The following is a 20499-nucleotide window of genomic DNA, read 5'->3' on the forward strand; positions in this document are numbered from 1 at the left end:
AATCCAGCCCAACATCTGGTTTGAGATGATTCCTCTGGAACCTTTTGGAGGAAAAACATCCCAACTTCAGAAGATGAGCTTTAACCTAACAGAGCTCTGTGGTTCCTCCTATCAGTATGAGAGTCAGGGTAAGGAGGCATCATGTTAGGAAGACGAAGTGGAAGCTGCAGGATCTTCAGAACAAACAGGTTATGATGCTAGGCTACTGATTATCCCTCTGTCTGGACACAGGATCAATAGAACCAGTTTAAAAGTTAAAATGAATGCTTATATGCCAGACATGGAAAACTGGGATGCACTCCATGCCATGATGTTCAGAATTTAGGTCTCATGGCATCTCAATGTGTCAACATTACAACCAGTATGCTGAGGGAAATACAGCTTTATTTTGTAGCAATTCAAGAGCTACCAGCTTTTATCGGTTCGCAAAAAAAATTTATCAGCCCAGAAACTCCAAAGCACACAAAGAAGCAATTATATATATATATATATATATATATATATATATATATATATGTATGTATGTAGTTTTTTTCAGTTTTATTTCTGTGACATCTATGAAAGCAGTTGTTCTTTTGACTTACCTGCTAATACTTTTGTCGAATTACATTTATAGTGGGAGAATTACACTGGACGATTATTTTCAGGCAGAGGGATAATGTTTGTGTCACCGCTAGACTGTGGTGACACATGGCTACCTCAGTAAGTGCTAACAATCTATCTGTTATTGCAGCTGGTACCCTGACACTCGAGAAGGGCTCAATCCAGTCCCGATAAAAGGAAATGCATTTAAATTGTGCTCTGCAGGCATCAAAAGCACATTTTCCTCACTTCCCTACCTCGTTCGCCACCCACGCACTGGGGCAGCTAATTATAGCCGCTCCAGTCACACCTAACGAGCTGAATCAGTTCGAGCACAGAATCAATGTGGGAGAGAGTGATTCTATTAAGCACTTTATGTTGGAAAAGGTGTGTGAAAACAGTGGACAGATGGAGAACTATGTGCAAAGAGCGGATCTGAAGTACACCTGCTATCAAAACCCAATTCATCAGTAGTTGTAGCTTGTAATTTGTGAAGTAGAAAGCTAATTGAATGTTTCCGACGCTGTTAGAATGAGGAAATATGTTCAAAGCAACTCAGGAAGCATGTCAATGCATAGCAAATGCAGTTTATGGCAAAAAAATTAGTCTGTTTGCAGGATGAGGAGATCTGTTTGCACAGACTTGTTAAAAGCTTTCTGAACCTAAAATAAGAACCTGGGCTTAAGTATCCAACCCTGACTGCTGTACTCTGTTTAATAAGCTAGCTGGTGGTTCAGGCTTTGGATGCTCTGGAATAAATTTGATACTGTAATTTGTTCCATCTAAATTTAGGGGTACATGGTATTATTGCTACAGCTTCTTCTTATTGCTTGTGGGGCAGTTTGGGAAAAAAGCAAAACAAGAACTGACCCCCCCTGAAATTTGGCTTTGTAGATTTTACATTATCCTCAGGAAGAGTGATTCATCATTGATCGCTTGAAGCTTGACTGAGGCAACTCTTACAGAATAATTGAAACCATCTTGTGACAGAAAGTAAGATTCCCAAACAGATTCTCCCGAAAGAAAAATAAAATCATAGTGAAGACTTGGAAACCTTCTGGTTTCTGACCAATCAGGCTAGTTAGCTAGCAGCTACAACACTTTCACTTAATACATCAAACGTGTAATCCTTTGATATGATCTGTCAAAGTTTGGTGATAATTGAAGCAGATCTTTACCTTAACTCCAAAGCTAAACTGTTGCTAGGGCAGGTGTTGCACCACTTTCTTTTACTTCCACAGCTGAAGAACCCGTTGTGGGACCAAAACTGAGCTGCATCATTTTACTGGCTCTGGAGACAAGCTGGACGAAGCACTGTCCTCTACATTAGGTGCATTACGGTAATCTAACCAAGTGATAACTAATGCATGGATTTGTGACAACCAGTTTATTGTCCAGGGAATGTTAAACACTTAAGGTGTCACAGTGGAGTTAACAAAATCTGTCACTTTTGTCTTAATGAATTTAAAAAAGTAAAGTCTGACTCAGCACACTTGAAACTCCAGCAAAGTACGTTCTGAAAAAGAGACTGGTACTACGTTGCAATTACTACTGGTTTATAACTGAGGAGAGCTGTGCTGACTGGGCTTTAGAATGAGAAGACATATTTTTGACCTTGCTTTTTTAAGACATTTTCTGCTGCCAAACAGAATAAAGTTTTGCCACTTTAGTACAACACTTTGTCCTTCAAGTTAAGAATTGTACTTGTGGAAGCTTCTTGATAGATTTTAGAACAAAATCTATTATTTTTTTTTTAAATTGTAATAGATTTGGTTTTGCAATCATTGTTTGACTATAAACTAGAGTTGTCTTTGTCGGTGCAAATTCAACTCTTGCTTCTATTTTCGTATTTGTTTATATTATTGGCACTGCTGCTGCTTTGAGATGCAGCTCTGTTGCTAAGTGACCCCACACTGCATCCTGTTTTCCCTCCCCGAGGGACCTGGCACCGTAAGTGCCAACACGAATAATTTGACTCCTGTCTTGAGGCAGATTTTTGCCTCACTGGCCGCATTGTTGCAGACTCGTGATGAAATTGTTGGCTAGCTGGATACTTGCAAGTGTGAAAGATATTTAGTTAAAAACGTGGAGAGAAGGAAGACGGGGAAAGATGTCACCAGATGGGTTTCTTGAGGTGATGTGTAATCTCCTACACCTGCTATTTGTTACATTTCCTGTCCTGCACTTTTAAAGTTTAGGATAATTTCTGTCTCAGATGCTGCTCAGCGCCTCACTCTCTGCTCTGTCAGCTCAATCAATCCACTTGGAGACAGAGCTTTAAAGAGGAAATAAGAGAGGAGATCTATGGGTGGGGACAAAGGTAGAAGTAAGAGTCAGAGGTTATACAGTGCCTTGCAAAAGTATTCACAACTTTTATTTACTTTTTTATGTAAGACGTAGACGTCTCAATAAAATCCAAATCAACCAATTGCCTTCACCGATTTAGCAATTAGTCCGTGTGTGTGTAATTTAATTTAGTAAGATGTAGCTGTTCTGTGAATTCTTCTGAGGTTTTTAGAGAACTTAAAGAAACAAACACCATCATAAAGATCAAAAAATGCATCAGACAGGCCAGGGAGGACGTTGTTGAGTAGTTTAAATGAGAGTTGGGGTATAAAATAACATCCCAAGCTTTGAACATCTCATTGAAAAGACTATTGTTTAGTGATTGAGTATTCTGTCATTGGTGAGTAATCAGAAAAGAAAACATCAGGTCCTGTAGAAACTTATTTTATCACAAATTCACAAAAGAATAACATTTAAGCAAACAATCCACTAAATTTTGCTTGAAATGCAGTAACGGCACATCAAACCTCCACTTCAGTTTTAAGTCTGACACCAGGGTTTACCTCAATGTATTATAAGTCTGGCGGGCACCAGACTTTACTTGTGCCCCCACCAGGCTAAGCATTGCTTATTTATGTAAGTCTTTTAAAAATGTTTCCATTTTTTAAGACTTCATAGTTGGTATTCAGGTATTAATCTTCCAATCTTTCAATAACACATAATTATCAAGTGATATTTTCAAATTTTCTGTCAACTTTCAACATTTTTAACTCAGAAACACGACGGGCCGCTTGATGAATGACTGCCAAGCGCCCCAACCATCAGGCTTAGCCAGTTTTCTGGGGGAAACCTTGGACAGAATGATCAAATCCAGCTAACTAGGAATATTCACTCAGAGCATCCGATTACAGTCAAGATAGAAGTATAGCAATAAATAAGTGTTTCATCTCATGCTGTCAATCTGTTGCTGTACTTTTATGTGATATACTTGCAGCAAGTGCTTTATAGTTGACTTCTAGACTTTCAGTTTCTAGATGTTAAAACCAGACACCCTTAAAAACCTGCAGCTGTAAGTTGTGTGGTTCTGCAAAGTGTTAACTGAATGCATATACGCCACACACTTTTCAGACTTTCAGATATGTATAATGTGTATTTCATAATTATGCACTACTTTGCATTGGTCTATTACATAAAATCCCCAAGAAATCAAAGTTTTAGGATGTAACATGCTAAAATGTAAAAAGGAACTGGGGAAGAAAAGTTAAGAAAAGGAGAACGATTACAAGAGAACCAAAGGAAGATGCTCTACCAGTCTTTTTTTTAAAGTGACTGCTTTTATTAGCTGCTTCTTGGGGGTTATTTTTGTCACGGTGAACAGCTGGTTGAGCGGTCCCATTGATTCTGCCTCACAGCGTTGCCCTTGACAATCAGCAGATACAGGAGAAAAATCTAAAGCCTTTGTGTCCAGCTCGCCAGCAAATATCACCTTGTGGTTCAACTGTGCTGAAAAGAGATGAGTGTGTATGAGAGAAGGAGCGAGTGGTAGTGATTGAGGGAATGAAGGCTCGTGTGTGAGGTAAATAGAGGGATAGATGCTGACAGACTTGACTGAGAGGAGAGAAGGACACTGGTGTCATCCCATCTGCTTTTCCTTCCCGACTCGTCATCTCCTTTTTTTTTTTGTCTTCCCACGAAGTGAAACAGGAAACAAACACTCCTTCGTCTTTATCAGGGATGAAATCCAACGTCTTCCCTCTTAAACTGTGTGACACGAGCTTTATTTATTTGTTTTTTTGCCTCTCTGTTACTGATGCACAGATTGCATCAGCACCGACGCGCTGCTGATGTTGGAGCCGAGTCAGTTGGCTGGGGAACCGTCTAGAAGCATCGTGCTCATCTAAATTATTCACATATTCTCCTCTGGCTGCATTACAATGCTGAGAACGTGGATGTGGACGGAGAAGGAAGCATATCACACTAGCTATGGTTGTGTGTTTGAATGCACTGTAAACAGTGTGTGTGCATGTGTGTGTCTAATGTGCAGCACTTACCCTCAGATGGGTATGGAGCAGTTCTAATGCGTTCCTTTGGTCCAGGCCTCCGGCTGCACATTTGGTTGGAAATCTGACACTGTTTACCAAACAGGAAGGTTATTAATACTTTACCAGACGTCAGCCTGAAGCACATCTTTATTCCTTCCTTGACAAAAAATAAATCTTCTCATGATAAAATATTAACACCTATGCATGGTGCTTTACTTATTGCACTAGGGGTGGGCGATATGGACTTATTTTATCACAATATTTACCGGTACTTTTGTGATTATGATAAAAGTGACAATAAGAACTATTTGTTTGATCATTTTTAGGTAACTGTTGTACCAGCAATTATAGCCCCACCAACACACACTTGAAAAACATTCCCATATTCTTTACGATACCTGTCGCATAAAGAAGTGTGATTTGTGTCACTAAGCTAAGCATTTCATTGAACAAACAGTGTAGAAAATAATAAAACTATCAATCCTGACAATGCAAACAGTTTTTGGGATTTTAAACAATCATTAATTGGAATTTATTGTGATAACGATAAGTCAAAGCTCTTACCATAAGAAATTTATCACGATAAATGATAAGATAATTGCCTATCCTATATTGCAGTTTTGAGTATCAGGGTGGACGTCGTGTTGCATAAGGAAACATGTAGCTAATATTTGTTTGCTCCCACAGCAAAAGCCCACCCAGCAGTCCCTGGCCTCCTCCCTGTGCAGAGAGTCCCACTGGAAGTGCCTCCTCCTGACGCTGCTCATGTACGGCTGTTTTGCCACGCTGGCCTGGTGCGCTCTCTGCCGGGTGCCCGTCCTCGGCTCTTCCTCCTCCATGCCTCTTGGTGGCGCCGACGACGCCACGTCCGCCGCCTACTACAATGACATCCTCCACCTGGAGAGCCCGTGCTCCAGCGGCTACGTCTACATCCCGCTGGCCTTCCTGGCGATGCTGTACGTGGTTTACCTGGTGGAGTGCTGGCACTGCTTCTCTAAGACGGCCATGTTGGCTCACGCTGAATTCCAGGTATCCGACATGCAGCTGCATTGGTTTTGGTTCCTCTCCCAGAGGAGACAGATCTTTCAGAGCGCCCGCCCCCCACATTGCAGGATGCTTTCATGTTATTTCTACTGATTCTTTAAGAAAAAGTTTGACTCATTTATTCAGACTGGCTTTTAACTGCTGTACTTTTATGCTGCATTATGTAATCTGTTTTTGTCTTCTGTGTTCACACTTTGTGGTAATAAAGACCACACATTCCCACCAGAATACTGCGACTAAAATAAGGAGTTCGGCTAAAGTACACATAAATTATCAATGCGTCATTCTGTTTCTCCGGGAGAGAATATGTACACATTTCCTCCATCATTTCTGGAAGAATTATTGCCTCATCAAGTAGAAAATGACTTGACCTGACTCAGCCTGGCTGTTTTGTTCTGTAATGAAAAAACTCCCTCCTGGAAAATGATTTAGTTGCTTGTAGCAAAATAAAACAACAACAGTCATTGTGGTATAATTAAACTTTGTCTTGTCCGCTGTGACTATTGTGCCCAAACAATAGTTATCTTGTTCCTGCTGGTCTGTCTTTTAAGGAAGTTCTCTCACTTTTTCTACCATTTTGCATGAACTGGTTCGGTCTGGTAGGAAGTGTATGAGCGGGTGCAGAGACTCCAGCAGGCCACTCCATGTATTTGGTGGAAGGCCATCAGCTACCACTACGTGAGGAGGACCAGACAGGTGACCAGATACCGCAATGGAGATGCATACACCACCACACAGGTGAGGGGGCTCTTTCTTTATTCATTACTTTTCTGTCAAATTTATAACAGCAAGTATAAGTATAGACATTTCTCATGTCAATATGATTCGATGAATTAGCATCTTCCTTCAGCTGTCGGGAGATCAGACAGGGAGAGCACCATCTGCTCATCTCTTCATGCCCAACCAGCAGGCAGTTACCTTAGCTAGCTATGTAAATCCTTGGTTAGCAGCGTCTCCGTCAGTGTAATGCCATAGTCTCCATAGCAACCACCTTCTGCACAGGCCAGCAGGTGCCCAGAGCAGCTTTAAGTGTTGTGCAGAACAGATTCAGGAAACACAGGATTTGTAAAAGGGAAGGATGTTAACATGTCGTTCCATTAGCCAATCCTGCACAGTCCCCATCCATCTTTTCATCTAATATTATTGTGAATTTTGAGCAAACTTTTAAAATGATGCAGAAAAGAAAATTCAAATTATGTGTTTTTCAGCTAAAGTACACATAAACCACTAATCTTTTTGTTTGCCCTACTAAAAGTTTGGTGTTTGTCCAGGGAAGTGTGTGTACATTTCCATAGGTAATACCATGTTTCCATGTAATTGTGCTGTAAATTTTGAGAAAATTTTTACAATGTCGCAAAAAAGAGAAAAAAAATCTAGAAAGTTGTAATTGTAAGTGAAGTCAACTAGCATCAGTAAAGTTACATGATGTCCAGAGAGGTAAAGAAAAATACTATTGTAATTCTAACAGAGCAAACAAGCTGATCAGTCAAGTAAGGTAAATGTTTGCTATGTCAGGACTTATTCGGAAAATATGTTTCTATTCCCATTTCTTTAGTTCATTAACTCTTTCGGAAAAGTCAAAAGCCACCTTAAACGAGTGTACAAACATTCTTTTCTGTGTAACTTGGAAAGTTATTTCAAATTTTTCTGTTTCCATCAACTTTTCTAATGCTTTACTTCAAAATGTGCATAAAAAACATTGATAGAAGCTCAGCAATAGTCAAAAAACCAGCACTCGTTCATGTTGTGTACTTGAAGATGTAAATTGTCTTTATTGTTGTCTAAGGCGGGAACATTAACAGAAACATTTGTTTTACTGAAAAAAGAATGGCTAAACCAAACAAGATCTGCTAATTTTTTTACATTTCGAGTTCTTAAGCAAACGGAGAAATAATTTTGTTTCTCTCCTTTTTAACCTTTCACCTTTCCTCAGGTCTACCATGAGCGAGTGAACACTCATGCCTCCAGTTCAGAGTTTGACTACGCCCGCTACGGCGTCAAAGATGTGTCAAAAGAGCTGCTGGACCTGGAGCGCCACCCTGCTGTTCGCCTCCGCTTCACCAAGTGTTTCAGGTACCACCAGACTTATAAAGTACAAATCTGCTCTGTAGTTGGTTGAGTTAGAATTTAGTTTGATAGCGAAGCTGATCATTACTTGATTTTTCTTTTAATTTGTTACATTTCTGTGCTTTAGCTTCTCCAGTGCCCGAGCTGAAGCTGCTTACCTCACTCAGGTAAGAAGAAGAAAGTGTGCTAAACTCTTCTTCATAGCTGCTTACAAAGTGCCTTGCAGAAGAAAAGTAGGTGTTTTATTTGGTGTTTATGAGCGAGACCAACAACAAATAGCACATAATTGTAAACAGGAAGGAAAAGTTACATGGTTTTCAAGATATTTTATTAAGAAAAGTCTATTGTGTGTTTGTGAGCTGCCTTGTTATGGCACAACTGCAAACCGAAAGCTCAGACAAAGTCAACTGCCTCCCAAAAGTGCAGAAAACATGAAAGTTGGGGCACTGGTTGGGTGAGACCAAAGTTTTAGCTTTTGTCTATGTGCAAAATACTAGGCACTGCATAATGTGAACACGTTGGTGGCAGATTCAGGCTGTTGTGATGCCGGTTTTCAGCTAGTAAGACCTGATGGTTGAAGCCAAATGTTGATAAATTCTGACAAACCTCTTTCATAGATTTTCAAACTATGAAAGTGATCAAAACAATTGAAGTTTAGGATTTTTATTGGATGAAAAGCTCACAAAATTTGTAACTGAATGTGTTTTTTTTTATTATTATTTCTCTGTGATTTAAGCGAGCGCGGTTCTTTGGGGAAAACGAAGGGCTGGACGACTACATGGAGGCCCGGGAGGGAATGCACCTAAAAAACGTGGATTTCCGGGAGCACATCCTGGCCTTCCCAGATCCGGCCCGTCAGCCGTGGTTCTCTCGCCACCGGGTGTTCTGGTTGGCCTCGGCTTTCCTCCTGTCATGGCCGCTGCGGGTCGTGTCAGAGTACCGCACGGCGTACGTGCACTACCACGTGGAGAAGCTGTTCGGCGAGGAGGAGGACGGCGGCGGCGGCGGAGTCGTCGTGGGAGGACAGGGTGGAGGCGGGCGAGGCGACGCGGTGGAAGGAGGGACCGAGAACGGAATCGGGACGGGATTCGGGCTGAACGGGACCAGCTACAGGGCCATCTCCCGCGTCAACACGGTGGACATGACGGAGCTGGAGTGGCACATCCGCTGCAACCAGCAGATGGTGCCCAGCTATTCCGAGGCCCTCCTGATGGACCTGGAATCCAGTGGAAGCACAAACCCCACAGCCTCCACGCCCATCTCCGGACCCCCAGGGGTCACGCCCACCCAAGCCCCCCACCCACCACCCCTGACTCTGCCTGTGGTGTTCAACTCTGCCTACCTCCTGCAGAGCTGCCCCAGGTGCAGGAGAACCACATCGAGTTCCAGTCTGCCCTCCAGGCTGAGGGCTCCGATGGGGACCACCGCCCTCCTCAACGCCACCGTCGCCGGGATCCGGGCGGCGGCTCCGGGCAGCGGAGGCATCGGAGGAAGGCTGGTGCTCAGTCGCAGCGGGTTCTCTCTGGGGAGACTCGGAGGTGGGCGACAGAACAACTTGTTTCATTCAAGAAGCATCGGAGGAGGACTGGGAGGCAGCAGGGAGGACGGAGGAGGGACCGGAGGCGGAGGAAGCAGTGGCGGCGGAGGGAGCGGAGGATTCTTAGGAATAGGCTCCAGACAGAACAATGAGGAGACCAGGGGGGTGCTGGAAGGAGAAGGCGATGAGGAGGAGGAAGAGGAACAGGTGAGGAGACGGGAAAACGGGGGGAGAGAGAGAGACGAGGAAGCAGAACAGGGAGGAGGAGGAGGAGGAGGAGAAAGTAGGGAGGCTGAGAGAGATCGACCTCCATCCTACCAGGACGCCTTCTTCTTCCCCGTCCTCATCATCCATGGAGAGGAGAGCTGCCATGCTGGCGATGACATGTGAGGCAGAAAAAGCATCAAAAGCAGGACGGTTTGAGCAGGAGCTGAAAGAAAACGCTGCGCACGCGGGAAGGAGCGGGTTCAGACAGAAACAGGCAGAGCAAAGAGAGAAACGTGCTCGGGTCTGATGCAGGTAGAACCAGAGGTCCGGAAGAGGGAGGATAAACAGACAAACGGATTGAGGGGGCGAGCTCACGCAGTGCATCCCGTCAACCATAAGTAAACCCACAAGTTCAAGAGATCAGAGTTGTTCCAGGGTGAAGGCAAGAGATAAGACCGAGAGCAAGTAAATCCTTGAAATTGCATGCTTTACTGAGAGGAGGTGAGGATGACGGGAGGCTTAGAAATGTGTGTTTCCAGATATATCTATGCAGGAGGTAAAGTGGGGGGGCTAACTGTGCTAAAGATAGCCACTGAACAATAGTGAAAGTATATTCTCTTTACAAAACAAACAGCGTTAGAGGAACTGGGAGTGGATATCTGAGGGGGCTGAAGCATCGATTAAACATTGATTATGATACAGCGAGATGAGCTAACAATATTTATTAATTTATACCACAAAAAGCCAAAGGAGGTAAGAGAAAAAATCAGAGAGAGTAGAAAACACAATGCAAGTTATTAAATCGCATGATTCTGATTATTTAGAGCTAATAAACCAGATTATTCCATTCCAAATCATGGATCAAATCATTTTTATGACTACAAACAGCACCTGACCAGCTCCTCTTACAGTAATCTGTGCCAATGAAAGACGAGTTACATTGATTTCCTCCTCGTCTCGTCATGCTGTCTTACTTCACCATTAACTTCCCGACCACTCAATCCATTACTGCTTTGGAGGAGGGCGATTAAAGAGAACGCCATAAAAAGTGGAGCAGCCGTTGCCTCTCCAACTCAGTCCCTCTTTGCTCCAGCCATCTTCTGCCCTTCTGCCATTTTATCACCTTTTCTCATTCACCCCTTTCCTCCTAGAACGTCATTTTAGGATGCCTCCAGTTTGGTTTATTTGAAGAACATACATCTTCAGCTCAGGCTTGTAGCCCTCAGTAGTTATTTTTATTTCCTTATCTTAAATACACAGCCGAGAACGCAGCTGAAATTCCTCAAAGATGTATAATGTTATGCATAACACAATAACCACCCAAGACGAAAGTAGTGGTGGCACAGTTTTCCACTGGACCGTGGCATCATGATGTCAAGATTTTTTCAAAATTTCCTTGCTTTCACTGAACAATGTACATTGGAGACCTAGCAGACTGGCACTCTACACAGGCATTTAAAAGCCCTCTGTGGTGAACTCCAATCTTACTGTAACTAGACTATGAAAAATGGCATTTTTCTGACCAAAACTGTTATTCAAGAGAGTTTTATTCTGACAGCATTCAGGTAGACATTATAATTTCTGCTAAAGTTCTGATCCACATTGTTAGGAAAAAATGTGAGTGCAGCAGTTTCAACTTGAAATGTTATAGTGAGGCAGAACTAAAAATAGAAAGCCTTTTATGTCTTAAACCTAATTTTGGTAAATTCCCATTTTCTTTACATTAGTTCTGTTATAATCTGTAGCATTTTCCCAAAGATAAATCTGTATAATATGAACTGAAAACATCCAGAGAAGTGTCTCTCTTGTTAGCTTATATATCTAAATACATGTTTAGGCATGAAATATCCCTCCCTTTTCTAAGTCCAACATGTTGGACTGCATGGGAAGCTGTCAAGTTATGCTGGTGTTGTTGATTTTATAAAGAAGAAGAAGAAGAAGAAGAAATCACTGAGAATAATAAAATAACCCCCCGGTGTTATACTGTGTATCATTCCCAGCCCTGTAGAAACATGCTTTGGGTAGGTTTAGGGCAAGCTGCTACCTCCTCCTGCTTATGGAGAAACAAATCCTTAATATTTCCTTAATGTGAAATGTGTCAAGACTTTTGCAGGCATAGAAATGCATGGAAACACACGCTTACTACCAAGGTGGCATATTATAGCTATAATCTGAAAAAATATCAAACAGTAGTGATCAATTGGGATCCAGCGCCAACACAAAGACACAGACGGGAATCCTGGAGGATTCTGAGTTTTGTCCTACTTTCTGAGTTTGTTTTCTTGGAAAATGGACCCAGGAAAGGCCGTCTGCACAGACCGCCATCTGTGCTTTGTTTGTATTTACTCTACAAAGCACACTAAACCTGCTAACGTAGCAACAAGAATTAGTTAGGTAAGCTTATCCTGACCGTTCCTGCTGCCTCTGCTTACTTTTTACACATTCATGAAAAAGCACATCCAAAAAAAAAAATTGTGTGAAGAGGACAAACAAATAAGGGTACTGACTGTTCTCTCAGTGCAACTTTCTGGGAAAGTGGAGCGGAGACCGCTGGCCTGGTTAGATGTAGGGGACACATCCTGACACACTTTCCCATCCGCTGAATCTGGTTCATGGATCTTCTGTAGCCATATTGGAAAAAAAGACACAAAAAAAAAATAAAAACAATAAAAAAAGCTGAAGTGGGGACAAGGAAGGAAGCTCAGCTCAAGGAGACCGACGGAAAGTTAACAGTAACCAGGACGAGACTTTCTGAGCAACTACAGAGCTGGACAAAACTGAAAATGTGACGACGTTAAAGGCAGTTATTTTTACAACATTAATCACTGCTTCAGCCTCTGGACTTCTCTGTCTATCATAACCAGAAAGGAGCACTATAAAAAGCACTCAACGCCGCTGCTGCGTTCACTTGTTTAGGACAACGTGTTGCTTTCACTGCTCTGTTCATCACGTGCAGCTGAAACCTGTATGTAATGTACTCTCAACGCAGGAAAACTCACTTCCATCTGTAAATTGCTGCTCACACGTCATCTTCATATCTGAGGTCAAGTGAAAACACAAATGCCTTTGTAAAGTTTTATTTCTTTTTGTAAAAATTACTGTTTCGGTCCACTGCTTATCTGTTCATTTCTGTGTGTTGAGACATGTGTTTAGCACTTCTTGCTGAATATTTATACGCAGTTTTATTATCTTACGTGTTGCTCCAGATGTGCCAAGAGGATTCTTTGCCCATGATGTCTTACACAACATACGCACCATCATGCCTGTTTGCATGCTTAATCACTGCAGTAAAATAGCAAATATATCAGCCTTTTTTCTTACCTGAATGGAAATATGGCAACCCTCAACATGTAATCACACACACACTCCTCAAGCATGGCGTTGTGCAGATGAGGTTGCCTTTAGGTTGCCAACATCTTTTGCTCAGGTTCTTCAGTTAATGTATCCTCTTCTGCAAATTGATTGACACGCCAAAGCAAAAAAACAAAGCGTGAGTGCATACAGATGTAAACAGGTTGTTTTCAATAGTCTGGCCTAAGCTGTAGAGTCGAACATTTATAATACAGAAAGAAAACACATAAATAGTTAAATCATATATGTACAGAGAGCACTTATCAGATGGCCAGTGTTTCTAACACGCACCGTTTTGTTGTCTTTGTTTATGTTGTGTATTTGGCTGCAGTTTGTGTGTAAATCCAACCAGAATGTTTTTAACACGTTGTAATGTCTTTGGCTTAATTTGAAAGCTGACATTTTTTGTCCACTAGAGGGCAGCAAAGCCTTAATGATTGTGACTGTCATAATGTATTTAGAGAGCACACCAAGGCTGAAATAGACCAGGAAGGAAACAACATTGAGACTGAAGTATGGCTAACATCTACACTTGTACCTGTCAGTGATGTCACACCAGGTGTGTTCAGTGGCTGGAAAACCACCGGTCGACTGGGTTGCTAGTGAAGTTTTTGTCCTCTTTACTGATTTTACCATTTTTGGTAGCATTACATAAAATTACTTAATTTTTTTCCTGATTTAGAGATTTTCACTGAACATTTTACCAGAACTAAATGGATACTTTCTTGGTACTTACCAGGATTTACTTTTCTTTTTTTAAAAATCTTTCTGGACTTTAAGTGGTACTTTGAAGAGATTACTTGGTACTTTCTAAAACTTCCCTGGACCCCTACCTAAAGTATCAGCAGGTATATTCAGAAAACAACAGGTAATTTCCTTTAACTTGTTTATGAGATATTTTTTGGAACTTACCAAAGACTTTCCTTTAACTTTCCAGAAAGAGATTGTTGCAGTCCTTACCAGAAAGTTGGTGGGACTCAATAAATACTCTTTGGACTTGCCTGGTAATATCTAGAAAGTATCTTCTGAGTCATATAAAAGTTATAGCAGGGTCTTGTCCCAGATGCATTCCAGAAGCTCTGGAAAGTAACATGTAACTTTTAGAAAGTGACCTGAGTTCATAACCAAAGCTTATTTTCCAGAACTTACTCAATACTTTCCGTCAATGTGAAATGCAACAGGTGTGGTAAAAAAAAACATAAATATTACTTTCAGGAACTAACCTGGTACTTTCCTTAACTTTGTCAGGTACTTACCCAGAACCTAGAAGTTACTTTAAATAACCTGGATGGTATTTTCCATAACTTCAGTAAAGTTTATTTGTACAACAAGTGGAAAGTTCTGGAAAGTAACACCTGTGAGTCAAGGGAATATACGTACTCTATGTGGTGCTACCTTGTTTTCCTTTAAGTTGTGACTGAATGTTTTACAAAGCAATGTAGTTCATATCCCTGCTTCTGGCTGGACTTGTATATGTTGCTGAACTTATAATCACAAGCAATGGGAGCTTCAATCACTGGGCTGACAGCACCATTAGAGAAAGACCGTTTACATTTTGTGACTGAGCCTCCATGTTCCACAGCGTAACACACTCATTGTTTGGCTGTGTTGATCTATATGACACAAATAAAGTGATAGAGTGGAAGACAGTCGGGGTTGTGGTCCTCGTTTTTCACCCACGTCGTCTGAACTGAAACCGTTAGCACGTTTTGTTGCAGCTTTCACAGCCAATCATTTGGTCTGATCAGGAAATCAGAACCACAGATGGGAAAAGGGTAGAATATGATTCTCAAAAAACATTATACATTAGATTAGCGCTTCTTTATTATTATTTACATAATTTATGAAAATTAGAAAAGAAATAAATGTATATATAATGGTTCGATAAATGGATTGGAAGCGGTTGGGAAAAAATTAGGGGTTCACTGATTGCAGTTTTTAATGGCAATCACTGATCTCTAAAACTGAAAACTAGTAGGTTTTCTTTGGACAGGCATCCAATTTGCTATTTCTTTTGAAGTTGACTGAATTTTATTTTCCCTGCCTAGAAAACTTTATAGCGTACCTTCAACAGTAAATACAGCAATAAAGTCTTCTTTCTTAAAAACGTGATTCAGCATCAACCATCTGTGCTGGAAGGCCAAATGGCCCTCAGGCTGCACTTTGGACAAATCTGGTCTAAATAGTCTGGCGTTTCAAACTTTCTGAAAATATTTAAAAGTTTTCCTTTGGTTTTTGTGGTTCTTTCTTTAGCTCAATCTTTGAAAAGAAACCCCAAAACTTTGTAGATCAGAACAATCTTAAATGATTACCAGATTTGTCTGACTTTCAGCAACGTATAACGATATCAGTATAATTTATAGAGCTGTCCTGTCAGCAGCAGCTGAGTCTTCATTTTCTGCTCCGAGTCCAGCTTGTTTCCAGTGCGGGTTGGGCTCTGCCCCTCGTTACTGATCCTGTTTGAGGCGTTCATTGACAGCATCTGATCCTGCAGCCATTGAGTGGAGGGTCTCTGGTTTGGGAACCTCAGGGTCACATCTTTGTTTCTGCTGGCTGATTTGTTTCTGCTTGACATTTCCAGGCCATGACCCTTCAGCGTACACTGGAGAGATTTGCAGCCGGGATGAGAGTCGGCTCTCAATTTGACGTCTTACTCCTCCACAACGGTGGACTGGCCCTGTGAGGTCAGGGGTCAGTGTTTGCCTCAGGCCAGGGACTTGGAGTATCTTTGGTGTCTTGTTTACGAGTGGCGGTGGGACAGATTGAGTCTGATGTGCAGCAAGGCTCCTGAAGTTTGTTGAGGTGAAGAAAGGGCTGAGGAAAAAAGAAAAGCTTGATTTATTGGTCTGTCCACGTTCTGACTCTCACCTCTGGTCATGACGACCAAACGAGATCGTGCAGGTTGGCTGGACTCGCCCTGAGAAACGCTGTGAGGAGGTCTGTCCTCTGCAGCAGAGGTGGGAAGAGTTCCCAGAACTTGCACTCAAGTAAAAGTGTCACTACTTCAGCACACTTTCACTCTAACAAAAGTTAAAAGTAGCTGTACTCAAGTAAGAGGAAAAAAGGCCACTTAGTACTGACTAGCTAATCATAACATCAACTTAATATTTAAAATTACATCTTCAAGATGGACGAAAATATAAAATTATGTGGATATTTTGGTAATTAAATAACATAATTGTAAAACAGCAAGTGAAATATTTTTCCAGATCAATTTATTTAAATGTAAAACTTCTGAAACGTTCATAAAAAAAAAAAACTGCAGGTATGTAGATTTTTTTCATCCAAGTTTGTTCATTCAGTGAAGTTACTCAGTTGGTAGAATATGTAGAAATTTCCATTTGACTAAACTCAAATAGCTAGGTACAGCAAATCAACAAGCAGCAATGACTTTAATCTCATTCTGACAGCCATGTAACATATTTCATGCAAACAAATGAGTTGTTTACAGAAAATACAGGCAATAAACCTGTCAAACTAAAGCTGCTGGTGCCATTTAGTGCTTTAATGCAAAACAGACAGAAGAAATGAAACAGATTTCATGACAGTAAATGATAAATATGTTTAATGTCAGTCAGTTTAAACACATTATAGTTAGAGAATAAAATTATTCTTCCTCTCTGTTTCAACTTCGAGCATTTTATGTATTGCTTTATTTTCTCTGCAAATATTTAAAGCTGCTGGATGACTTGAACATCATCCCGATGCATTTTATGTTCTTCCCCTCCTTTAATAATCACGTCAGAGTTGTTGTTGTACACAGTGATGTGTGAGGGCAATAACAGCCTGTCTTGTTTATATGCCGTCTAGTGAAATGTCCTCTGGGTTAAAAACTAATAAACAACATATATTTGAAAATGAGATCATCAGTGGAGTTAGTCGAGGGTCCCTTAAAAAGAATATTACTGTGTTTGATGCTGCAGGTGTTAGATTTTTCAAAAAGGAATTTTTAAGCTTTTAAGATATTTAGCTAAAAAAAAACTAAAAGAAAATACAATTTTAGATGTTTGTTTAAAAAGAAAATCACAATTTTTTCTTGTCTTTTGAGTCATAGACAAACCATGATGCTGTTAGAAAATAACCCTGCATCGTTGCTTTCCTTTGTCAAAGCAGCAGAAATAAATCTAATCTACTTTCTGATTACCGTATTCTCCGGACTATAGAGCGCACCTCAATATAAGCCGCATCTACAAAATTAAAAAATATATGTATTTTTTAACTGGAAATGCAATAAGCCGCATGGTTCAAAACGTGGGAAAAAAGTAGTGGCATAAAGTCCAAAAATTACAGCAATTCTGTTGATTGTTATGTGACCACTAGATGGCACTCATTGACTTTGCATAGATTAATAAACTTTCAGTTTTAGATGATAAAGTGATCAGTAGCTAAAAAAAGTCAATACCTCACAGCAAAACGATTTATTTTGAGGCAGTTGCAGAATGTACACTCTTTATCCCAACATACCTGCACTATGCACAACAGTTTTGCATCACATACTCACTACAGGTGACGTTACTTTCTGTTTCACCAAACCTTTTAGCATTTTTTAATACTTTTTTTTGTCTACTTTCCATGTTTTAAGGCAGTAGTGTCAAACGCATTCTCGCTTTGGGCCAAATCAAGATCATTCATGCTCTTAAGGGGCCGGTTGTGCCAGAATGTATTGATAAAACCTGTTCCCAAACTGTTGACATATCAATAAATTCTTAAAATTAAATAATTGTAAATAATTGAGAGGGCCATATAAAAAGCTATGGTGAGTTTGACCCATGTGTTTTAAGGATTGCACTCCACAACAAGCTTTCAACACAGGGTGTGAGGACTGGAATGAAAATGAATGAAAAAGTTTTAGAAAACACTCCGAAAGTCCCAAGAATTACTTATCGAGACCATCTAAGATATTTTATATAGTCTGACCGACAAATTATGGAGAAAAACTGGATTAAAAATGCATTATTTTCTGTTTGGTTCTGTTTTATACACCCTACACTGTTCAGTTATTTGTTAGTGCAGCTGTAACCTCCATTGAAAACATTTCTGTAGAAGGACAACAAACAAAACACAAAGAACATTTTTGCAAACCAACAAAACAAAACCAAATACTATGCAATGAAGTTTCAGTACTTGAACCTCGTTGCACGACAAAAACACACTCAACCTAAAAACAACACATTACACTGAAGAGGCCAGACAACAGCAGAACCGTCTGTCTGTTCTGTCCTTTGTCTTTGAATCCTTTCATGGTTCAGAGGTAAGAGTCCCCATCCTCATCGTATGTTGAAATTCACATCAGGTGTTGCATCATGCAGAAGGTCTTTGTTAAACCTTCCTATTGTGATTGCGTTCATCTCTTCCATCTTTAGAAACGTACTTTAATCTTCACACACAGACTCTCCAGAGAGCAGCACAGAGACAGGAACTGAAATCTCAGTGGACCTCAGTGGCTGCCAACACAAAATAAATCTTATCTGGACCTTTTCTATCAGCTTAAATGTTTTTCTTTTTTTTCTTTTTTTGGTTCATATTTGTGTTTTGTGCTTCAATGGGCCACAGTACCAATCAGAGAAACCAAATTCAGTCCAATCTAGGCTTGAAAAGGGATTATTAATCAGTAAGCAACTTGGTCAATCTCTGTTGGCTCATTAAATTGATTACCTGGACACCTGATCATTTGAAAGGTTAATTAGTGGATTATACTTAACGTTATCAGTTCTAAAGCTGCAGGATAAAGGGGTAATTCTGACATTTTTTTATGGCTTGAAACCATTGATTTATTTTACTACCCCGTTCTTCTGGGTGATTAGTAATAAATTAACCACGTGATATCTATCAGCGTTAGCATTTCTTCTTTATAAGCATTTCACTTTTTTTGTCACAAAAAATGTGTTAACATTAAATTTTCTATTCAAAAATAAATTTTTTATCCCAGAGGAAATTTAAATGTCATAAAGCACATCAAGTATCTTCAGGCAGGATGTCCAGTAGCAGTCAGTGTTGCAGTGAACCTGTCTGTTATTAGAACCTTTGAGATGCTAATCAGCTGCTCCCAGTTGTAAAGAAAATAGACACATGGTTGCCAAAGTTACGCATTGTAACAATTGTCCAAAAAAAAAAAAAAGTGAGAGCGCTTCCCATATTGATCTAAAAACTTTTAAAAAGTATCAGAAAAAATCAACTTGTTCCTTTTGCTGCCACTTTGGTCTTTTGTCAGGTCCAAATAACATCCAATTTACTTTTAAATACAGCTTTTCAGAAGTGATTTTATATTCTCAGTGAGGACTGACGCTAACTGCACTCATAAAACAATGTAAAGATATATTCATGCATCTTGTTTTTTATGGCAATTCGGAGAGAATAATCTTTTATGTGCCCAAGCAGCCCAGATGGAGCACAAAACGAACGAGTCCTGAGGGATGGGATTGGAAGAATTAGGGTTAACCACTTTTAAAGTGCTTATTTTTATATTCTCTCCTGTAAAATCTTATTTCATACAGCTGCTGGAGTCTATATTTTTCATGCAGGTCAAATTTCAAACAGAAAATATGCGCCGGTATTGCCTGAAACATTTATACTGCTCACAATATCTGAAAAAAACTAGTATTTTCTTCCAGGAATGATCGAACGAGACAAATAAATAATAACTAAACATGAGGTGCTGCTGCTGCAGTTTCTAATGTCGGTGAGTGGAGCTGAAAGACTTTACGGCAGTCTTCTTGATTGGTTAACAGAGCTGGAAGTGACACCAGCGTAAACAGCTTTTTGTAGCGCCATCCCTGTTCTCCAGCTCTGATATCTGCGTCTGTTTGCTTCTTTGCAGCCTCTCAGCTGCTGGTGTTGACAGACTCTTTGATGCTCGATGTTGCTTTACAGATCTGCCTTTGTTGTCTGCGCTCTGCCGAGTTCTTGACAACAGCTGCAGGTGTTTGCCCATCTTCTTCTTGACTGAGAGGTAACGCTGGTAAACGGCAAGGCAAGTCTATTTGTATAGCACCACTCGTACAGGCACTACAGGTAAGAGCAGTGAAGTGAGATGTGAAACAAATTAATAGGAAATGTTTAATCAAGCAAAAGGCTTCTACTCTTTTCAGGTTTTCAGGGAGTTCAGAGGATAAGCTAGCAGGTTGGCCTTGTTTTGTTTCTGCTTTTTGTTCCATGACTTGATGGATTTTTAATGGTTTAAATGGTTTTAACTGGGATGTACTCAGACGTAACACCATTCAGTACCTTATAGGCTGTGTTTAAAATCTTCCTTTTTACAAAGAGGAAGTGAGTGTTTTGATTTGAAGTGTAACTAAACCCACTGTGGTTTTCTTTATAATAAACTTACTAATACTCTTTGCTAAATTTTATATTCATAAATGCAAATTTGCAAATAAAACACCT

General features: G+C 40.4%; 1 protein-coding gene across 1 annotated transcript in view; it reads left to right on the forward strand.

The window, feature by feature from the left end:
• Positions 1 to 14765, forward strand: part of LOC106954386 (transmembrane protein 151B-like) — an 18364-nt gene extending 3599 nt beyond the window's left edge. Inside the window, exons 2-6 of the mRNA XM_015043852.1 lie at positions 5598 to 5939; positions 6558 to 6692; positions 7888 to 8027; positions 8149 to 8188; positions 8758 to 14765. Coding sequence (XP_014899338.1) covers positions 5598 to 5939; positions 6558 to 6692; positions 7888 to 8027; positions 8149 to 8188; positions 8758 to 9948 — 1848 coding nt within the window. The 3' untranslated portion in view covers positions 9949 to 14765. The remainder of the gene's footprint in view (positions 1 to 5597; positions 5940 to 6557; positions 6693 to 7887; positions 8028 to 8148; positions 8189 to 8757) is intronic.
• The last annotated feature ends 5734 nt before the right edge of the window (positions 14766 to 20499 follow it).

Source organism: Poecilia latipinna, unplaced genomic scaffold (assembly GCF_001443285.1).
Source record: "Poecilia latipinna isolate Pla-1442-1.1 unplaced genomic scaffold, P_latipinna-1.0 Scaffold651, whole genome shotgun sequence".
NCBI classification, from domain to species: Eukaryota; Metazoa; Chordata; class Actinopteri; order Cyprinodontiformes; family Poeciliidae; genus Poecilia; species Poecilia latipinna.